Source organism: Prionailurus bengalensis, chromosome B3 (assembly GCF_016509475.1).
Source record: "Prionailurus bengalensis isolate Pbe53 chromosome B3, Fcat_Pben_1.1_paternal_pri, whole genome shotgun sequence".
In the NCBI taxonomy this organism is placed as follows: Eukaryota; Metazoa; Chordata; class Mammalia; order Carnivora; family Felidae; genus Prionailurus; species Prionailurus bengalensis.
The window spans coordinates 103,048,281-103,069,567 of NC_057355.1; the positions used below are offsets into that span (position 1 = coordinate 103,048,281).

Sequence of the window (21,287 nt, forward strand, 5' to 3'; positions counted from 1 at the left end):
GTGGCGAGGAGAGCCATTGATCAGGAAGAAGCTGCAAAGACAGCTGCTCTTTTAGTTAATATCAATTGTCAAGCCATTTGTAAACGTCTTCTCTTTCCTGTTTTGTTCCTTTAGCTCTCCCCAATTTTGGCCCCTGGGCCGGTATCCCCTAATTGGGCTGCATCCACACCCAGCCAGCTTCGAGGCCCGACTGTATAAATCTAAGCATAGGAAACCCAGAATCTGACCTCAAGCCACTCCAGGAAACAAGTTAGCAATTTCCGCCACGCTACTCAAAACGTCACTGGCTACAGAAATTTCCACCGAGTGCTCAGAATTCCGGAAAACCAGGGAGCTTTCCTCCCGCCCACCAAAAGAAAGCTGCACCGCCCCGCCGGGCAGGCTGCAGTGCCGCAGGGAGCCTGAGGGAGGCGCGCGAGGCCCGGCCCGGCCCGGCCCAGCCCCGGTAGGAGGGGAGAGCGCGAGCGGGGGCGGCGCGCTCGCCGCTTCCTGTTCCGGCGCCAGGAGGAGCTGCGCGCTGTTAGTGCTGCCGCTGCTGCTGCCGCTGCCGCCACTGCCGTCAGTCAGTTCGCGCTCGGTTCTTCCGCACCCGGTTCGCTCGGACCCATCGCCGCTTGTAGACTCTACTGCGGTGTCGGATCTTGCTGGGTGAGGCTGCTTCGGCGCTAGGGGGATCATTGAGGGGAGCAAGGGAGCTCGCTCAAGCGAGAGGCGGGCGTGGTAACAGAGGTACCTCGAGTCGCCTCTTCGGGGGCTGGGAGTCAGCGTCTGCCCGCGCCATCTTCCTACGGGCTGCCGATTGCCCCCCAAAACCCCCCAGGGAGAAGGCGTCGGAGGCAGGTCACGTCGCGCCCGACGGGTTTCTCCGCTCTTGACGTCAGGATCGGTTTGGGGGCGGGGCGGCGAGCGGGCCCGGCCCCTCCCCCACCCCTTCCCTGGCGGCGCGACCCGCTCGGAGGCCGGTTCGCTCCGGTTGATCCCGGACTCCCTTTGTTCGTTTGGTCCTAAAGGGCTCCGGGCTCTCACCTCTTGGGCCCGACCCCCACCCCGATTCATTAGTGTCTAATAAAACGGGAGAGATAGGCCTGAATAGAGTCTTGGAGGAATCTGGCACTTGTTTAAGATTATCCGCAATGTGACAACGTTCTGGTCATTACCAAAGGACTTGATGGCAAATAACATTCGATGAACACACAGGACAGAAGCCGTGAGAAGTGCTGAGTTCTGTGATACTGTTTTTTAGGATTTAGGAGCTTATGTTACGCTTGGAAGCTTGTATATAGCTAAAACCATTTCCTCTTTGAAAATCAAGAGCAGTGCTTTTACTGGATAAAATTTTTAACGTTGACGCTTCACACCATACTAACCTGCCCGAAAAAAACTTTTCGTGGCATTACTGCTAAAGAAATAGCACCCTTACACCTGATGATTGTAAAGGCCTGTCTTGAACACGAACCTTCACTACAGGCCAAGGTAGCCTTCAGAAGTCTTTGGGAAGTTCTTTGTTCGGCTGTATTCATTGGGCTGGAAGAACAGAAATCTTCCTTGGTACTGGTGTCTCTGAACCTCCCATTCAAAACTAGTTTGTCTTCAAAACTTGAGTTGGGTTGTATATGTTAGAACGTTCTTTTCCTCTCTCCAGGAGGAACGGAGACCCATTCCTTAACTACAATCCTTGGGGCCAGTGTGTTTTGGAATTGAGAAATCTTTGGATTTTCTCTTCAGATCTTAGAGAATAAGGTGCATAGACAAGAGATCTCACCCCCGCAAAGTCGGCGCAGCATCCCTAATCCAAATTAATATTTGTGTAGCTATAGGTGTGCTACACTTTATGGAAACTATAAATATCAAGTCCGGTTTTGCCACCAAGTAAGTTTTATGCCAAACTTGGGAATGTTTCTTTTATTTTCGTAAGTTTCTGACTTGAGAAGCGCAGATAAAGGTTTGCGGACCTAGAGTAGCGAGCGTAAAAGCTAACGTTTGTTGAGTTTTCCTTGTGTGCCAGAAAGTGACCAGGAGATTTATTATGTAAGTCCCAGGGCAGGTCTGTGAGGTTGATATTATTCCTGCTTTTACCTCTGACGTTTGGAGAGGTCAAGCTGTGTAGAGCCAGCCAGTGAAGAGCTGCAGTTATATGTAGGCATTTGTAACTCTTTTAACCTGTGCTAGCTATATGCCTGTGTACGCAGGAAGAGGAGGTGGCCACCCACTATTTTTCGAGCGCGGTTATTATAGGCACTTGATTTATGAGTCCCGTTTAGTCTTTCACATCACTGGCCCGTTCTTTATAGTTGAAGAAACGGAGGGTCACTCAGGTGAGCTGAATGTGACTGAGACATTCAGACCTCAGACTAAAGGCCCTCTAAGACTTCTGTTCCTCCCCTTTCTGTATTCCAACCAGTCTGAACTGCTTACACTTCCCAGGGTGTACTCTTCAGCTTTTCCGCAGTTGGCTCTTCTCCTAGGGCCTGTCCCACCATTCCCTACACCCAGCTCTTTCTTCATTGTTCTTCCAGGCTGCAAAGGAACTGCCTCTCAGGATTCTTCCCCTGAGACTCCCTTCCTTGATTCCTTTAGGAGCTCTTTGAGGTTCTCTCGGTGCCCTGTGCTTACCTGAGGTAAGGTAGTTACTGTTTAAAGGGTAGTTCTCCACCACACTGTGAATTCCTTAAGCATTTATTCCACACAGTACTATTCACTTCCCCAAAGCCCAACAAAGTGCTTGGTATGTATGTTCCAGACAGAAGTATCCAAGGAAATGTAGAAAATATGGCTGACATAAGGACCCAGTTCCTTGAGTTGCCAAATGTAAAATAGAATGTATCTGATAAAAACACCAATACTAAAAACAATGATGTATTTTAACTCAAAATTTGTATTTTCGGTACATTACTGTCATCTCCCCCCATACGAAACAAATCAGTGCAAAAGTCCTGATTTTTCTTAGTTTCTTCTCATTTTCATTTTACATGTCTGTAGTACTTCATAGATTATTAAATATGCTACTTTTTTTAAAGTTTATTCATTTATTTTGAGAGAAAGAGAATGTGAGTGGGGGAGGGTCAGAGAGAATTCCAAGCATGCTCCTTCAGCACAGAGCCTGACGTGGGGCTCAGACCCATGAGGTGTTTGTGAAATCATGACCAGAGTCAGCAGCTTAACTGACTGAGCCACCCCGGCACCCCTAAATATGTTACTTTTAATTATCTGTGAAGTAGTCAGGATTTAACAACTGTTTTGTGGATGATAAATGGTCTCTGGTTAAAGTTTGCCTTAGTCAAAAGTCTTATTCAAAAGGATTGACGTCTAGGTTTCATAACTGTCTACTGCTATACTCTTTATCACTACATCACAGTTTGATGGCCCTTTGAAATATTCCTTGTTGAGTAGTCACTAGTAAGTAATTTATGGAGTTCAACTTTTTAAAACCTTGTGATTGGACTGCCATTTTACTCTAAAAGCCATGAGTTACAGAAATATTTTATTCTTCTCGTATATGTCAAAAGAAATTTTGTACTGTTTTATTTTTTTTTATTTTTTTATTTTTTCAACGTTTTTTTATTTATTTTTGGGACAGAGCGAGACAGAGCATGAACAGGGGAGGGTCAGAGAGAGGGAGACACAGAATCGGAAACAGGCTCCAGGCTCCGAGCCATCAGCCCAGAGCCCGACGCGGGGCTCGAACTCACGGACCGTGAGATCGTGACTTGAGCTGAAGTCGGACACTTAACCGACTGCGCCACCCAGGCACCCCTGTACTGTTTTAAAATTACTAATCTCAGGGTGCCGAGGTGGCTCAGTCAGTTAAGCATGTGACTTCAGTTCAGGTCATGATCTCACGATTCGTGAGTTCAAGCCCTGTGTCTGGCTCTGTGCTGACAGCTCAGAGCCTGGAGCCTGCCTCATAGTCTGTGTCTCCCTCTCTGTTGGCTTCTCCCCACCCTCTCAAAAATAAGTAAACATTTTTTAAAAATTTGTTTAATAAAATTATAAATCTTGGGGCCCCTATGTGGCTAAGTCACTTAAGCATCCGACTCTTGAACTTAGCTCAGGTCATGATCTCATGTTTCGTGAGTTCGAGTCCCTCGCTTTCAGTGTGGAGCCTGCTTGGGATTCTCTCTCTCTCTACCCCTCCCCTGCTCATTCTCTCTCTCTCAATCTCAAAATAAATAAACCTCAAAGTAAAATAAAATTACTATTCTTGCTGCTTCAAAAATAAAATTAGTATTTTTCAGGTGATGCATAGATCCTGCCATAAAGTAGTAATGGAAAGTTTTAGAAGTAATAGCTTTAGAGTATTCCCAAAAGAGAAAGAATGGAAATCTTTCTTGATTATAAACTTTTGGGGAGGAGTAGGAAGGCCACTTCAAGGTTACATTGGCCTCATCTTAATAATTAGCATAATCCAGGTATTTGGGGATAGATTTTTAGAAAATCTAGATTTTTAAAAATGATGTAACTCTTCTCACATTCAAACACTAATGTCCAACTCTATTTCTTACCTTTTTACAATGAAAGTATTCTCCAAAGAGTAAATTAGGATGTTTCCCATTAATATGAACACTGCAGGGGAGCCTGAGTAGCTTAGTCAGTTGATTCTGACTCTTGGTTTTGGCTCAGGTCATGAACTCACAGGTCATGGGTTTGAGTCCCTCATTGGGCTTCGTTACTTTAATCACAAGATTTGAGAACCTACAGGATGCCTGGGTGGCTCAGTTGGTTGAGCCTCTGACTCTGGATTTTTGTTCTGATCCTGATCCCAGGGTCTTGGGATCAAGCCCATGTTGGGCTCCACATGGATCCTCTCTCTCTTACATATAAGAATATAAGATTCTTATATGTATTCTCTAAAAATATACATACATATATAAAGATTCTTGGAGCGCCTGAGTAGCTCAGTTGGTTAAGCTTCCAACTCTTAATTTCAGTTCAGGTCATGATCTCACGGTTCATGGGTTCGAGCCCCACGTCAGCTCTGCACTGGCAGGGCAGAGCCTGTTTGGGATTTTCCCTCTCCCTCTTTTTCTGCCCTTTCCCTGCTTGTGTGCACTTAACTCTCAAAATAAATAAACATTAAAAAAATAGTTTTTAAAGCTTAATAATTAAAAAAAAAGGTTCCAGTACCTCCTTTATCTTCCAGGGTTTAATTTTTAACTTCAAATTTGGAAAGCCAGAGTTGCTGGGAAAGGAGTAATTCTGAAGACCCATATAGCAAGACCACATGAAAATGAGTGGATTGCTTTGTTCCCCTCTCCAGAATTAATGTGAACTTTGATACAGAACCATTTTGTTTCAGAAAGGCTCATCCTATTTAAAAAGTGTGTTAGTCTTATATAGACTAAACTTTTCATGCAATGAAAAGTTTCTTCAGGTGTTAGTCCTAAGAATTTACTATTGTGTGATGTGCTATTTTAGTATAAAACAAACCTTAACATGGGAGTGAATGGATAATTGTATTTGCTCTACGTTCAAGATGTGTTTTTTGATATTCTGGATAAATAGCAAGGTTATAGCAGTTCTGACTTAGGCTTCATATACTTTTTATCATTCCTCACAACTAATAATACTAAAAAACAAAACTCTCAGAATGCAAGGAAGGTTCAATATTAAGCAATTTTTATATGTAATTAACTAAGTTGATGGCTTAAAGGAGAAAAACTGAAATCAACTCATTAGATGTCAAAAAGATCTGAGGAAATTCAGTGTCTTCCCTAAATGTTTTTGTCTCTAGCAAAATGGAAATAAATAAATCTAGCAACATAGGCATAGACTTCTTTAATTTTTTCAAATCTCAAACTAAAACTGGGAATTTTACTTAAACATTAGAGGCGTTTTGAGAAGAGTTGGGAACAAGAAGACCACTGTGCTCACTATCACTATTTAACATTTCATTGTGAAGTTTAGCTAACACAAAGGAGAAAAGAAGTTAGTTTGGAAAGACAATGTAAAATTATTCTTTTGCAAATGGCATAATTTTTTACCTGAAATCCCAGAGAATCAGCCGAGTCAGGAATAAAATAATTTAGTAATATCACCACTTACAAAATTAATACACTAAAATTTAAAAAGTCTTAAATAGGGGCGCCTGGCTGCCTCAGTAAAGCATGCAACTCTTTTTTTTTTTTTAATTTTTTTTTTTCAACGTTTATTTATTTTTTGGGGGACAGAGAGAGACAGAGCATGAACGGGGGAGGGGCAGAGAGAGAGGGAGACACAGAATCGGAAACAGGCTCCAGGCTCTGAGCCATCAGCCCAGAGCCCGACACGGGGCTCGAACTCATGGACCACGAGATCGTGACCTGGCTGAAGTCGGACGCTTAACCGACTGCGCCACCCAGGCGCCCCTGAAGCATGCAACTCTTGATACTGGAGGTGTGAGTTTGAGCCCTACATTAATAAAAAAAAATAAAAAAACAAGCTTAAAAAACTATTGACAAATGACAATGATGGGAACTAGGAAGACATACCTTGTTCTTGAATGAAAAGTTTTGATGTTTTGAATATATTGCATGTTCCCTATATTAATCTGTAAATTTAATGCAATTCCAACCAAAACAGCAGCGAATTCTTATTTATTTTTCTAAATGATCTGGAAAAAATAATATTCAGGAAAATCTGGGGTGGGGAGTGAACAGTAACAATAGGTCAACTTACATTAAAAATTTGTTAAAAATATAAAGGTACTGAAATTAAGATAGAATATTATGGTGCAGATCAGTAGAAAATATCAGATTTCACATTATCTGTGGGAAATAATGGAGGCTCTATAGCCCAGTGGTTAAAAGCCTTGGCTCTGGAATCAGACTGTACTGGAGTTTGAACCCCTTTCTACCTGCCACTAGCTCTGTACCTTTAAGCAAGTTAACTTGATGAGCTTCCTTTTCTGAAGCTGTAAACTGAGCAAAAGAATTTTGCATCTATTCAATGAATCACCTATGTAAAACACTTTTAGCAGAGTGCCTGTTCATGGTAAACACTGTAGGTATTTGTTGTTAGGAAGTATTTGTTGCTCATAGTGGCAGTAGAATGTATTAAGGGTAGCTGTCATATCCATTGAGAAGAGATAGATTATACAGCAATTATTGCTTGAAAGAAAAAAAGATTTTTAAAATTTTTTTTTAAATACGAAATTTATTGTCAAATTGGTTTCCATACAACACCCAGTGCTCATTCCAACAGGTACCCTCCTCAATACCCATCACCCACCCTCCCCTCCCTCCCACCGCCCATCAACCCTCAGTTTGTTCTCAGTTTTTAAGAGTCTCTTATGTTTTGGCTCCCTCCCTCTCTAACCTCTTTTTTTTTTCTTCCCCCCTCCATGGTCTTCTCTTAAGTTTCTCAGGATCCACATAAGAGTGAAAACATATGGTATCTGTCTTTCTCTGTATGACTTATTTCACTTAACTCCATCTACGTTGCTACAAAAGGCCATATTTCATTCTTTCTCATTGCCATGTAGTATTCCACTGTGTATATAAACCACGATTTCCTTATCCATTCATCCGTTGATGGACATTTAGGCTCAGAAAAAAAGATTTTAAATTTTTTTTTTTTTTTCAACGTTTATTTATTTTTGGGACAGAGAGAGACAGAGCATGAATGGGGAGGGGCAGAGAGAGAGGGAGACACAGAATAGGAAACAGGCTCCAGGCTCTGAGCCATCAGCCCAGAGCCTGACGCGGGGCTCAAACTCACGGACCGCGAGATCGTGACCTGGCTGAAGTCGGACGTTTAACCGACTGCGCCACCCAGGCGCCCCAGATTTTAAATGAAACCATATTACTACTGTTACGAAGCACAGGTAAATTTTTTGTCTCACGTTTCAGAGCTAATTTCCTTACAGTTTAACAAAGCGTTAAAAAGATTTACTACTAAGTTGTAAAATTATCAAAGGCAAAAAGAGTACATACTATCTTACTCTGTTCATTGTGAAGTTAAAGAATAGGCAAAAACTAAGAAAATGATTGCTGAGTGGAAGGAGGAGTTGATTGGAAAGTTAGCATGAGTAAATCTGTAGTGAAGGAAAATGTCTGTATCTTTCTTGGTTAATGGGGCATGTATAGTTGTCAGCTTGTTGACCTGAACACCTCACATCCCATGCATCTTATTGGGTATTAATTGTACTTCCCTTTTAGAAATTGACAAAAGTGGCCCAAGGACATGAGCAAATTCACAAAATAAATTTATTCTGATTTGGGCATGAAATTTAAAAGCAGCTCTACTTTCCACTTAATTTTAAAGATGTAAGTTGAAACAACAAGGTGGCAGTTATTAACTTGCCCTAATTAAAAACTGTTTACAATTTAAAAAATATCCAGGGCGCCTCAGTGGCTCAGTTGGTTGCACGTCCGACTTCAACTCAAGTCATGATCTTGCAGTTTGTGAGTTCGAGCCTTGTGTCGGGCTCTGTGCTGAGAGCTCAGAGCCTGGAGCTTACTTCGGATTCTGTGTCTCCCCCTTTCTCTGCCCCTCCCATGCTCATGCTCTGTCTCTCTGTCTCTCAATAATAAATGTTAAAAAAAATTTTTTTTTAAATATCCAGTGGTGAAGAGAAGTTTAAAAAGATAGTGTAAATTTGCAAAGGACTCTAAAGTGTCATGACCTTTATAAAAGATGGATTTTAGATAGCCTTACCTGCTGACTATAAATTTCACTTCTAGTACTTTTTCCTGGTGACAGATTCACAAGGATATGTGTTCAGAAGTGTTCACTGTATCATCGTTTTAAACCGCTCAAAATGCAAATGACCTAAACCACCACCAAAATGAGAGTGCAGATCACTTTTTTATATTGGGGATCACTTTTATATGACGTGCAGCCAGTAAACAGGGACGACATTTGTAAAACCACATGAAGTGCTATGGAAGTTTTCCCTATTAAAAAAAAAAGAAAAAAGACATTATATACATGATTAAGTAAAAGTGGTATATGCAGAGAAAGTTCCTCACAGGATATACAAGAAGTGGTAAGCACTGGTTTTGAAGTATTCTTTTTTTTTTTTCTTTCTTTTCTTTAGGAAAATGTCTGATGAATTTTCGGTAAGTTGATACATTTATCCTTCATAAGGTTTTTGACTCTTTTAAAAATGACATAGTTCTAACTATGGACCTCAAGTCTTTTAATTTGAAAGAGATGCTTTGTGTGATTCTTGCTGGGAGCAGGAGGCACATGTGATTTTAATAGATGATTTGCCTTTATTGAGTTAGATATAATATGTTTGAAAATTTGTATGTCTCTTTATGAATCCTTAAATTAAAAAATTTAAGAAATGTTGTTACTTGTGTTCTCTAGTAACTTGGCAATGTTAATAATAGCATTTATTGGATATTATATACACCAGACACTATGTTAACGATATTACATGAACTATCTTATTTAAGCCTCAAGTTAATGCTAAAGTTTTTTGTTTGTTTGTTTGTTTTTAATGAGGAAACTAAAGCTCAGAGAGGGTATGTAACTTGTTTGCTGTAAAGCCAGGATTCAGACCCACGGTATTTTGATTTATCATATTTAGAAAATTTGATCTTCTCTAAGGAATTTGCATTGTGAAGTTGGTTTTTATATTAAATGAATTGTTTTTAAACTGAGCAGCCTGCCTTTTGAAGATGTTCTACAGGTTTATAATCCCTGATTCTGTAGCTTACTGTCCTTTATGGGTATGTAATCATGTTTGACATGGCTCATCCCTGAAGAAGATTGATAAGACGTGCCTGTTTTGTATTCCAGTTGGCAGATGCGCTACCTGAACACTCCCCTGCCAAAACCTCTGCTGTGAGCAATACAAAACCTGGCCAACCTCCTCAAGGCTGGCCAAGTTCCAACCCTTGGAATAACCCAAGTGCTCCACCTTCTGTGCCATCTGGACTCCCACCAAGTGCAACACCCTCCACTGTGCCTTTTGGACCAGCACCAACAGGAATGTATCCCTCTGTGCCTCCCACCGGACCACCTCCAGGACCCCCAGCACCCTTTCCTCCTTCTGGACCATCATGTCCCCCACCTGGTGGTCCTTATCCAGCCCCAACTGTGCCAGGCCCTGGCCCCACGGGGCCATATCCTACACCAAATATGCCCTTTCCGGAGCTTCCAAGACCATATGGTGCACCCACAGATCCAGCTGCTGCTGGTCCTTTAGGTCCATGGGGATCCATGTCTTCTGGACCTTGGGCACCAGGAATGGGTGGGCAGTATCCTACCCCTAATATGCCATATCCATCTCCAGGGCCATATCCCGCACCTCCTCCCCAAGCACCAGGGGCAGCACCACCTGTTCCGTGGGGCACTGTTCCACCAGGAGCCTGGGGACCACCAGCACCATATCCTGCCCCTGCAGGATCATATCCCACACCAGGACTCTATCCCACTCCCAACAATCCTTTTCAAGTGCCTTCAGGACCTTCTGGTGCTCCACCGATGCCTGGTGGCCCCCATGTGAGTTAAATTTATTACTTAAAATGCACTAATAGTCACATAAACACAACTGAAAGATTACTTGCCTCTAGTTTGAATAGATTAGAAAGCTTATAAAACTTTTTAAGAGAAGGGGTGTGTGTATATGAGATAAGAGTACATTTCAAGCTTGAGATAAAACATTTAAAAGAATAAAACCTACGTATTCTTGGTACTGAAATTAGGACAATTTCCCAAAGATCCCCAAAGACTTTGTAATGTAGTAAGCAATGTCCTTAACATCCTTGAGGTAAACTCAAGTGCATTTCATTGGACTTCTTTTTTTTTTAAACATTTCTCAATCATGTTTTATAGCATCACCACAAAGTACAGTTCAGTAAAAACAATCTTGGTCTGACTTGATACAGAGAGCGATTTTTAGAGAATCTAAGGCAGTGAATATATAACGTTGCCTGTTCTTCCTGTAACTCTCCATAGTGTTTCTCAGCCAGAGTTTTGTTAGGTCCTCGGCAGCATTGAGATCGATATTATATCACTATTCTGCATTGTCAGTTACAGGTAATGCTTCATGCTTTACTGTCAGCCAAGCCAGAGTAGTAGGGTTGACATCTTAGTTGGAGAACCTGTCTTGGGCATATGAACAAATAGAAAAGCAGCCCACTTCCTCCCGGAAGGAAGCCAAGTGAATCTTCAGAGTCCTGATTCTCATTAGGGGAAAAAAGTCAACTTACTCTTAACAAAATAATCAGATCTCCAACTAGATTAATCAAATATCCACCTCAACTGTAAAGGAAAAAGAATCTTTTTTCTTTTTTATAATTTTTTAAAGTTTATTTATGAGACACACTCACACACATGAGTGGGGGAGGGGCAGAGTGAGAGAGAAGACACAGAATCTGAAGGAGGCTCCAGGCTCTGAGCTGTCAGCCCAGAGCCTAACACAGGGCTTGAACTCCCAAACCATGAGATCATGACCTGAGCTGAAGTCAGACTCTTAACCAACCGAGCCACCCAGGTGCCCCAGAAAAAGTCTTAATAAAATGCTCCCAAAACTCACTTTGATTAGTATAAATTCTTGCTATATGTATTTTCTTTAAAATTTTTTTTGCAAATTGTAGCCAAAATAAATGAGATGACTTGCTGTTTGGGTTTATTAAGCAATACGTGTATTTTAAGCCACAGCAAGGAGTTGTTAAATTCCACTTACAAAATCTAGAGGTTTACTTTTTCTTTTTTCTATTGCAGTCTTACCATTAAGTTAATGGATGAAGAGAGGACGCTTTGCTTTTTGAAGTACATACGTATGCACATGAATGCATACATAAAAAATTGGTGGTTTCACTGTTCTTAGAGGGCATTCATGAAAGAACAACTCTTGCACCTCTCAGAGAAGATATCTGCCTCTTGTAACTTGGATGTATAGTACATCTGATGGATACAATCAGATAAAAATGTAAAAGTAAATCATTCAAATGTGATTTTTATTTGGTTTTTATGGAACGCTAAAGTGATGAAGTATATTGAATAGCTCTTTGATACAATTTGTCTAAAACAAGTTTTTGATTTGTTTAAATTATGAAACCACACACTTAAAACTCTAAGATGATGTGGATTATTGTTAGAATCTGCAACCTCATTGGCAAATTATTTCAAATATTTTTCTATAATCACTTTTTCCCCTAAATAAACACACTTTGAAAACAATCACATTGTCATAATTTAAACAAATGATGCCTCTCAACATCTTGAGCTGCCCTGTCTACAGGATGACCAAATCTGGTCCTCTTGAGGTTGTAGTTTGGATGTACGTTTTAAAGCTATTGGTAATTATTGTCTGATGTTGAGTTCATTAGCCAGGCAGTGTTCGCTTTTATCCTTGATCTTTTAGTAAAAACTTGTCTTTCATTTTGAGTTCCACCTGATTTGCTTCATTGTTAGCCAGATGGGTCACACATGTCTAAAATCTGCCATGTATGAAAACTTTTTTCTTTTTAATGCAGGCCAACATGTGTGTAAATTATTATTAGAGAATTAGCAATCTCTGTATTACTTTGGAATAGATTTTGAGATGTCAATATTGCTTTGGAAAGAACTCAAAGAAGGAAATAATTCTCTCTGTCTTGAACCTCAAGCCAGAGGAAGCCCTGGAAATTGCTTCATAGTGACAAGTAACTTGCATTCCCACAAAACGCTCTTCTACTCAGACCCTTGTAAAGCAGTTACGTTTCAAGAACTTCAGTCATTTAGACATGACTGTTCTCTGTACAAGCGTGATCAAAATGTGTGTTTTTCGGAGTCTGGTTAAGCCGGGTCATGGTCTCTTGCATAGTTTCCTGCATCTGTTTGTAAAGTGCTTAAGGCTAATTGGTCAGTTCTGTATTTGTTGACAGGTAAACAGGTAGAATTGAGTGCCATCCTTCACAACTGTCCTCTAGTTCTAACACTGAAAATAATAAGTGTAGATCTCTGCAGTTGAGTTGAAAGCAGTGTGACTGTTGCTTAAATAAGTGTAACCACCAAAATAGCCTAAGTAGTTTTTTGGCACCTTATCTTTAAATCAGATTCTTAGATTCTTAGAACTGACTATGTTATTTGTCAGATAACATTTTGAAACTTTGAATGTATCCGTCGGGTTACTAAAATATGTTGTGAATTTCTTGACTAGTATAGGAGAGATTTATGTTAGAGCTCTTGTTTTTGCTTAGAAATGAGATATTTAGTAGTTTGTTTCTCTTATAGTTGAAATGTCAAGAATGCCAAATGCTGCCAATTTAATGGTTTGATAGCTACCTCCTTTTAAGAAAGTAAGATGGTCATCTTTGAGAAGAACATTCAGTGTTTAAGCTCCTTTTTAAGTAGATGATAGAGTCAAGCTTTCAGAATTGAAACTGAATTGTTTAGATATTTTCAGACTGGGGAATGTCGTTAGACAGCTCTTACATAGTGGCACAAGCAGTCTTTTTTTTCTTCCCCTTGCAAGGCAATCTGCGACTATCTACAACACTGTTGGAATCTTTTGTCAAAGTAGCCTCCCATTTACAAGGCAGGAGCCTTAGGAGGTATTTTAGCTTAGGGATCGGGCAATATCCTGTCAGCTAACTGGAGGAATAAGACGGGAAAAGTGAGATAGCAAAAATCTCCTTGTGGTTATTTTGGTTGTGCTACATTGGGGTAAGTTGACAGCTCTGGCTTTAGATACAATATTTAACACTAGAGGATGATGTTTGACTGAAACAAGTGGCAGCATGTTTGGGAATCTGTCATTGCGGAGTCTGTTTATTAGAGGAGAAAATCTGCTAAAGGATTGGGAAGGACCAGGAGCCTAAGATTTGGAATTACTACCCCCAATAAGTATATACATTTGGCTAGTAACCCATACTGCCCAGTGTGGCCATGACACAACACCTTTTCTTTGCTTTTCGAGGACTTTCCAACTAGTAGTTGGGAAATTTTTTTTTAACATAAGAATGGGAATCAAAGGGACTAGAATTTACTTTTATACTCCTTTTAGCTTTTTAGAGCATTATTTCTCAACTTGGGAGAGTCTTCGTTCTTGTGGGCACTCTGGGACAAAAACGTATTTTTAGGTTCAGGGTAAAGTTAAAAGCAGAAGTTATTTCAGTGGAGGAATGGGGGAAAGGTTGCGAGGAAGGTTTTTTTTCTTTACAGGGGAATAATGTTGCTTTCGAAACAAGTCCTAGGCTGGCATCCGTTTAGGGAGGAGACCGTTTCTTAGAAAAGTTTGCCTGGTCTTTGAAGGGAATACATGGTGTGGGATATGCTGGCACTTGGACTGTCTCAAAGCAAGAGCTTTAAGACAAATTTGATGGAGATCATTGAGATGTGTTGAGGAATAGTGCTTCTGGAGTTGGAATCTTAGATTTTGAAATGTCGAACCTAAAAATGACAACAAAAAATGAAAATAAAGACCTTAGGTCCTTATCACACGTGCAGTTTCTCAAGAATCAAGGCTCCTTAAATGAGTGTGTGAACTACCTTGGCTTGTCCATACTGGACTTAGCCTGACACCTTTTCATGCTTTTGAAGATGGCTGTTTACAAGTCTGACTCCACAGCCCTGTTTTGTATAAAGTAATGCATCGATTATTCAGGAGTAGACAATACATTTGTTTTAGTTACCCCAGGGCCTCCTTCTTTCTGCCTTGTTTTTAGTGTTTATTGTTTTCAGTAGAGAATAGTAAAAGGGGAGAGAAGAAAGGGGGTGACTTTTTGGCCTTGGTCTGGCACACCACTACAACAGAATATTGGCATAGAAGTCAGTTTTGCCCATAAAATTTTACCTCACAAATAATTCGCTACATATCGTACTCAAACGTACAGCTTTTGAAACTATTGGTATAGATGAACGAAGCCCTACTCAAGTCTCAATTACAATACTGTGCCTGGTTTGCATATCAGTTAGTTGCCTATACTTCTAAGTGATGAGTGCCAATGTCTTCCTTCCTCACCCTGAATAATCTAGTGCTAGATTTATAAAATGCCAGGGTTATAAACCCTGGAAATTAAAGCTAAGCACAGACCTGCAGGTGTTGATTTTTGAAAAACAAGGTTAGAATCAGATGAATCACACATACATGTACTATGCATAGAAAGTAAAGGGTGACTTTCAGGGAAGACTATAATTTAATCTTAAGCAATATTTAGTATTGAAGACAGACCCTTTTTATTTTCAGAATTCTGCCAAGTAAAAGAAAAATTGTCAATAAAATAATCAGTATTAAAGAAATGCCATGCAAGCTTCTGGCTATAGAAAACACTGAGAACTGCATTCATTTAAGAGACATTTCAGTGTCTGATCCCGGTGCTTTGCCAGATTCCAGAGATACAGAGATGAAAGAGAATGCCTGTCCTGCAGAGGCTTACAGTCTAGGGGTGGCATTGGAAAATTCAGTAGTGCACCCATTTTTGGTTTACCTAGATAAACATTTTAATTTGCCACTGGTGAAAATTATAGAACAGCCTTTGGACATTTTAAAGAGCAAAGTATGGTCTACCTTTTTTTTTAAGTAAGAAATTAATGTTTTTCAAGATCGTAGTGTTTGTCAGTGCAGCTATTCATGTGTGCAAAGTAACGGGACGTTTTTCCTCTTCAATTCCTCCCTGGATGAAGGCACTTAAACTGCCTGTCCCTGGTTAGCAGATACTGATTTGTTGCCATTAAGTAAACTTGACTTCTTATGCGTGCTCTATAAAAAGGTTTTTTTTTTTGTATTTTTTCTTAATATTGTGATTTTTTTAAGTTGACTTAATAATGACAAATTTAATGTATGTAATTGTCTATGCATTTTAAGTTAAACTGCCTACAATGTGATTTGAGACCTAGACATTTGTTTGTATTATGAACTGTAAGCAATCTGTTTGAAACGTTAGGTTTATCACCTGCTGCTGTATTTGTAAACAAAGACATATGTTGCTTTAAGAAGTAATTATAATTAGGAATAGTCTATGGATGTGATACTTGATATTTTTTAAGATAAACTTGTTTGCTTTTGTGTATTATACCAGAAAACTTTTTTAAAAAATGTATTTTCATGGTTTCATAGTTTTTCCATGTATCTTATTCTGCAGCCCAGTTCTAGGCTTCTCTGAGAAGTCCTTAGTCTAATTAACTGCAAAATTGTTGTCAGAAAGAAAGAAAGAAAGAGAGAGAGAGAGAAGAGAGAGAAAGAGAGAAAGAAAGGGCGGGCCTGAGACGCTCCTCTGTGTGTGACCTGCATTCACGAAGGCATTTGAATAGGCTGCCTGGGAACAACCCTCCACAAACCCACTTTCAGCAACATGGTGTCCATTGTGTGGGTTTCTTCTTCTCCCTTCAAGGCTATGTCATTCTTTGTAACCAGGTTATCTGTATAATCAGTTTCTCTGCCCCAGCTGCCACCACCCCCACTTTTATGAAAGATTGTTCTATTCTTGTCATAACTACTGTGCCTGTGGTGAGGGCCACATTAATAAACTTGGTACAGTTCACCATTCCCTTTCCACAGGGGGGTTTGTTAGCCTGCCTTGAACCCCAGTGTGGTTGGGGCTATAAACGAGTCACTTGTACTATATTATGCTTTTGAAAGAGTCTTCTGCTTTTTGCCTTATAATTGGACACCGTGCAACTGTAAATTTTTTTAAGTTGCATTTGATGTCTTACTTCCTATCTCCTAAAGGTGGGCTAGGGTTCCTTCCCATCATGAGATGACAGTGTTTCAGCCAACACCTTCTTCCCTGGAGACCTGACCCAAGCAGGTTCTCTTTTTACCACCATATTAAAACTTAGCACCAATCCTTTTGCAGCAGGTTTCTAAAGCAAAATAGAATCCTATTCGCTTACTTATTTTCAGTAAGACAATGCAATACACAATTCTAATACCAGAAGAGAATTTGGGCCATCCCTCAGTTTGTTCCTATGGCATGTAAACATGATTCTCCTCATGTGGGCATTGAACAGTTCCATTTTCACTCTTATTTTGTGGTGCCCTGCGCTTCCGGGGATGAGGAGAAGGTAGAGCTTAGTCCCTCCCTACTCTGTGCCTTCACTAAAGCAATTCCACTCTTCCACTTTATTATTTTACTTACTGTATTAGCTTGGGCTGCCATAACAAAACATCACAGATTGGGTGGCTTAGCCAACAGAGATTTATTTCTCAAAGTTCTGGAGGACAGGAAGTCCTCCCATCAAGGTGCTGGTCCTGCTCAGTTCCCAGTAAGGACTCTGTGGCTTGTAGATGGCTGTATCCTCACTGTGTCCTCATAGTGGAGAGAGAAGAAGCAAGCTCTGTTGTCTCTTACAAGGACACTAATCCCATCTGGGCACCCTACCCTTGTAACCTCATCTAAATGAATTACTCCCAAAGGCTCCATCCTCGAGTACCATCACATCCAGGGTTAGGACTTTGATGTGAATTTGGGGGGACACAAGTTGGTTCATAGCACTTACAGATAAGTTGCTTGGGGGAACAGATGTTTTGCTGCTTTTAAATTTCAGAAATGGTTGTAGATGATGGTTTCTTTGTTGAGGTTTGCTGAAATCACAATCCTAGATTCACAAGTATAATAGAATCTCAGGCCACCTAGAATTCTAAGCTATGCTTACGAGTGTTAGTATCATCTAAGAGGAAATGTAACACTTTGGTCAGTTTTTGCTGTGGTCCTTATTTTATGTTAAGCCTCTTTTTTAAACCGCCATTTAGACCAGCATTCCTTAAAGTTAGGTAGATTAAAAAGAATCCTTTTTTAGAGATAAGGAAACCTTAAAAAGGTTATTTAAGTAAATTCCCAAAGTCATAGTAATAATGGATGGCGCCAACTCTGTCACCAGGGCTTAGGGTTTGTCTACTTTTTGTTCAGGCATCCAGTACCCTTTTTATGCAGTTGCTTGCTTACCAGTCTAGACCATTGCCTTTTCTCTTCCACTTGTTCTTGTTCCCTTAAGCTGCCACTGGTAGGTTCCAAAGCTGTGGGAAAACTCCCAAAATAACTGGTTAACTTTTTAGACAGATCAAGTTAAATAGAGCTTCATATATTGTCCTACTTAATGGCTTCGTTTACTGGGGGCTAATGATAGCTTCTATGCACATTTTACATACGTTAGCTCATTTGATTCTTAACACCTCTGCTTTTGAGATAATACACAATCTAGGAGGAGACGAAAACAAGTAGTTGACACTACTAAACATTTTATGTGCACTATCTCAGTTAAGCCTCCCAGCAAACCTCTAAGACAAGGACAGTTCTCATCCCCATTTTATAGATGATGCAACTTAGGCTAAGAGGTTATAGAGATCACACAGTTCCTATGTAAAGAACTGAGATTAGAATCCTAGGTGTGACTGATAGCAAAGCTTTTCCTGTATACCACTGTACTACAGAATGCTGCTACTAAGAACAACATCTTACATGTGCCTATCCTGGTTGCTTTAGTGCTGTAGTTCTGCTTCCAAAATTGTATACCTAGAAAGTCCAATCCATCTAACATTGAACATTACGCAGCTGGCCTTTTACACGTTTTATGTCAACTGAATCAGTTTCATTGGATATTCACTTTAAAGAGCTAGAGTTTGTGTTTGAAATGCATATTCTTATAGTTGATGGATAAGCACAATTCTTAAACTACTTAGAACTTAGTTATATCTTCATAAATAAAGGCAAATTCTGTTCAAAGGCGTAGCAGTTAAGAGTAGGTTTAAGATCTGGATATAAGAGTTGTTAAGGAAAGGTAATGGGTGATCAAACCCCTAGTTGCAGTCCTACCAATTATTGAGCACACTGGGTATCTAGCTGCCCCTCGGTGAGAAAGGCTTGGACAAGGCTGTCAGAGTGGCCGAGACAGAAGAGGTCTCTGTTAGCAGTGGAGGAACAGCCAAGATGTACAGGAGAACTGTACAGAGGGTGGGAGAGTCCAAGGAAGGTTCTGCCAAGTATGGCTTGACAGTTCTTTTTTTAAACTTGCTAGTACAGGACATGCTAAGTTAAAACATCTGAACTGTTGCCTGGTTACTGCAACACACAAAAATCCCAAGGACTAAACTTAATGAATACCTGGATCCCTTCTTGAATGCCCAAAGAAATCTCTACCAAAAAAAAGACCCAACTACATGACTAATGATTAGGAAGAACTAGCACCCACGCTTTTTGTAGAAGTGGGATGAAGAGGATTAATGTGAACTCTACAAACTTCACCAGATTTCTTATCTGAAAAGTAGTAATAAGTCTCCACTTCCGGTGAATCTGCAATAGAAATCTGATCAAATTCTAGAAGGCATCCATTCATGGTTCAGTGAACAGTACAACTGCTGGGGACTCCAGGGAACAGAGTTTTTAGCTTTGAGCTCAGCTCAGCAGTGCGATTTGCTGCAATTGACTAGCTTCCTGTGCTCACTCACTTACCTTACGATAAAACAGATCAGAATGCTCAAAGTATCCGAAGTACACAAGGGGGAAAATGGAACACTCTTCCCTCTAGCCAAAGGGATGTATTTGGTGCATTAGCATAACTAAAAGATTACACCTCTAGTATATAATACCTATATTAATATTCCTCTTTCAAATTAGGTTGTCCTAGAGCGCCTGAGTGGCTTAGTTAAGTGTCTGACTCTTGATTTCGGCTCAGGTCATGATCTCACGGTTTGTGAGGTCACCCCCTGTGTCTTCTTGGGATTCTCTCTTCCTTTCTGCCTCTCCCCCACTCTCTTGCTCTCTCTCTCAAAATAAACTTAAAAAATTAGATTATCATGCTTGGGGCCTAAAAGCTACATAATGTGATAAAACATTTATTGAACACCAAGATTGTACTATAAGTGTTCATACATCTCAGTTTGCCTGGAACAATTCTGGTTTATGTTGTCCAGGTGTAATTATTAATAGCACCCTCCTTGTATTCTCAAGTGTCCTGGTTTTGAGGATAAATGATTATATGGCTATCCTAACTATAACAAAAAAGAATGCAAGTGAAGATTTTCTGTATGTTTCCTGAGATATAAAAATTCATCCTGGGGTGCCTGGATGGCTCAGTTGGTTAAGCATCTGACTCTTAATCTCAGCTCAGGTCTTGATCTCAGGGCTGTGAATTCAAGCCCCATGTTGGGCTCCATGCTGGGCGTGAAGCCTACTTAAATAAAAAAACACCTCATCCTAAAGAACATGGTTCACATATCAATTAGGCTGCCACTTAATACAGCATCTTTTCTTTTTTTCAATGTTTATTCATTTTTGAGAGACAGAGGGTGTGAGCAGGGGAGGGGCAGAGGGAGACAATCTGAAGTAGGCTCTAGGCTCTGAGCTGTCAGCGTAGCCCCACGCGGGGCTCAAACCCATGAACTGTGAGATCATGACCTAAGCCAAAGTCAGATGCTTAACCAACTGAACCACCCAGGCACCCATGTACTTCATCTTAAAGGTGAAGAAAGTTACCCAAGTCACTCAATTGCAGCCATATCATCTTCAGCAAGTCCTACAGGCAAGAAGCACACACATTCTAGTTCTAGAATAGGAAGTTATGCCTTTTTTAGGGGAGAGATGGATAGAGAAGGATTGATGGGAATACTACTTTTCTGGGCATCTCTCCAAGGGTTTCTGCCTCATGGTCTCAAATGTGTCCCCTACCCCCCCTCCCAAGTTCTGAAAGCAATTTTCCTTAAAGTTCCAAGTTTCTTTGTTGTTTTTAACTTAATCTTCTCACAAACTGAATAGCACTGAAAATTATGTCCAGTTTTTTGGATCTTTTAGCCGCTGCATACAGACATTACCAAATCTGTGGTAGAATTGCATTGCATTTCCTCCAGCCCTGGGCAGACATGAGTGTTTCTAATTCATTAGCGGTGGGACGGAACAGACAGTGAAATTATTTCAAAGGGTACATTAGTGGCAGGGAATAAATAATGAAAACTTGTTAAACCACTTCACAAATATCTGCTGGCTGGAGTAATGGTTCTCACTTTTATGGTCCTTGAGACACATTTTTTTTTTAATGTTTATTTTGAGAGAGAGCGCCTGCAAGTGGGGGAGGGACAGAGAGAGGGAGAAAGAGAGAATCCCAAGTAAACTCTGCACTGTTAGCGCAGAGCCTGACGCAGGGTTCCATCCCATGAACCGTGAGATCATGACCTGAGCCAAAATCAAGAGTCAACGCTTAACTGAGCCACCCAGGCACCCCTGAGACACCTTTCTTAGTACTGGAACTGGTGGCTCTCCTGGAAGGAGTGGACACTTCAGGGACAGGCACACGATATCCCACTAGCATTCCTGTTTGAGTAGAATGCCTATAGCCACGACCAAATTCTCTCGCAAGTTTTCTTACATAGTTTCACAGCAAAGTTCTTGCCTATCAGAAACCATTTTTCTTGGACACTGGCTCTCTGGTATTCTCCACCT

The 21,287-nt window shown here is 40.6% G+C and overlaps 1 protein-coding gene and 1 long non-coding RNA gene across 3 annotated transcripts in view; one reads left to right on the forward strand and one right to left on the reverse strand.

The window, feature by feature from the left end:
- LOC122469123 overlaps positions 1-21,287 on the reverse strand; it is a 75,472-nt gene that overhangs the window by 7,028 nt on the left and 47,157 nt on the right. The window contains exons 3-4 of the long non-coding RNA XR_006293386.1: positions 8,635-8,873; positions 6,468-6,589 (exon numbers count right to left, since the gene is read on the reverse strand). This is a non-coding gene — a long non-coding RNA (uncharacterized LOC122469123). The remainder of the gene's footprint in view (positions 1-6,467; positions 6,590-8,634; positions 8,874-21,287) is intronic.
- MAPK1IP1L (mitogen-activated protein kinase 1 interacting protein 1 like) lies at positions 538-15,956 on the forward strand. 2 transcript variants are annotated; one of them, XM_043556217.1, is made up of 5 exons: positions 538-648; positions 2,517-2,618; positions 9,017-9,038; positions 9,727-10,431; positions 11,656-15,956. In XM_043556217.1, the coding sequence occupies exons 3-5, from the start codon at positions 9,021-9,023 to the stop codon at positions 11,665-11,667; spliced, it is 735 nt and encodes a 244-aa protein (XP_043412152.1). In that variant the 5' UTR covers positions 538-648; positions 2,517-2,618; positions 9,017-9,020; the 3' UTR covers positions 11,668-15,956. The 2 variants fall into 2 exon arrangements, with proteins under 2 accessions (XP_043412152.1, XP_043412151.1); XM_043556216.1 differs by lacking the exon at positions 2,517-2,618 and having other exon boundaries at positions 553-648.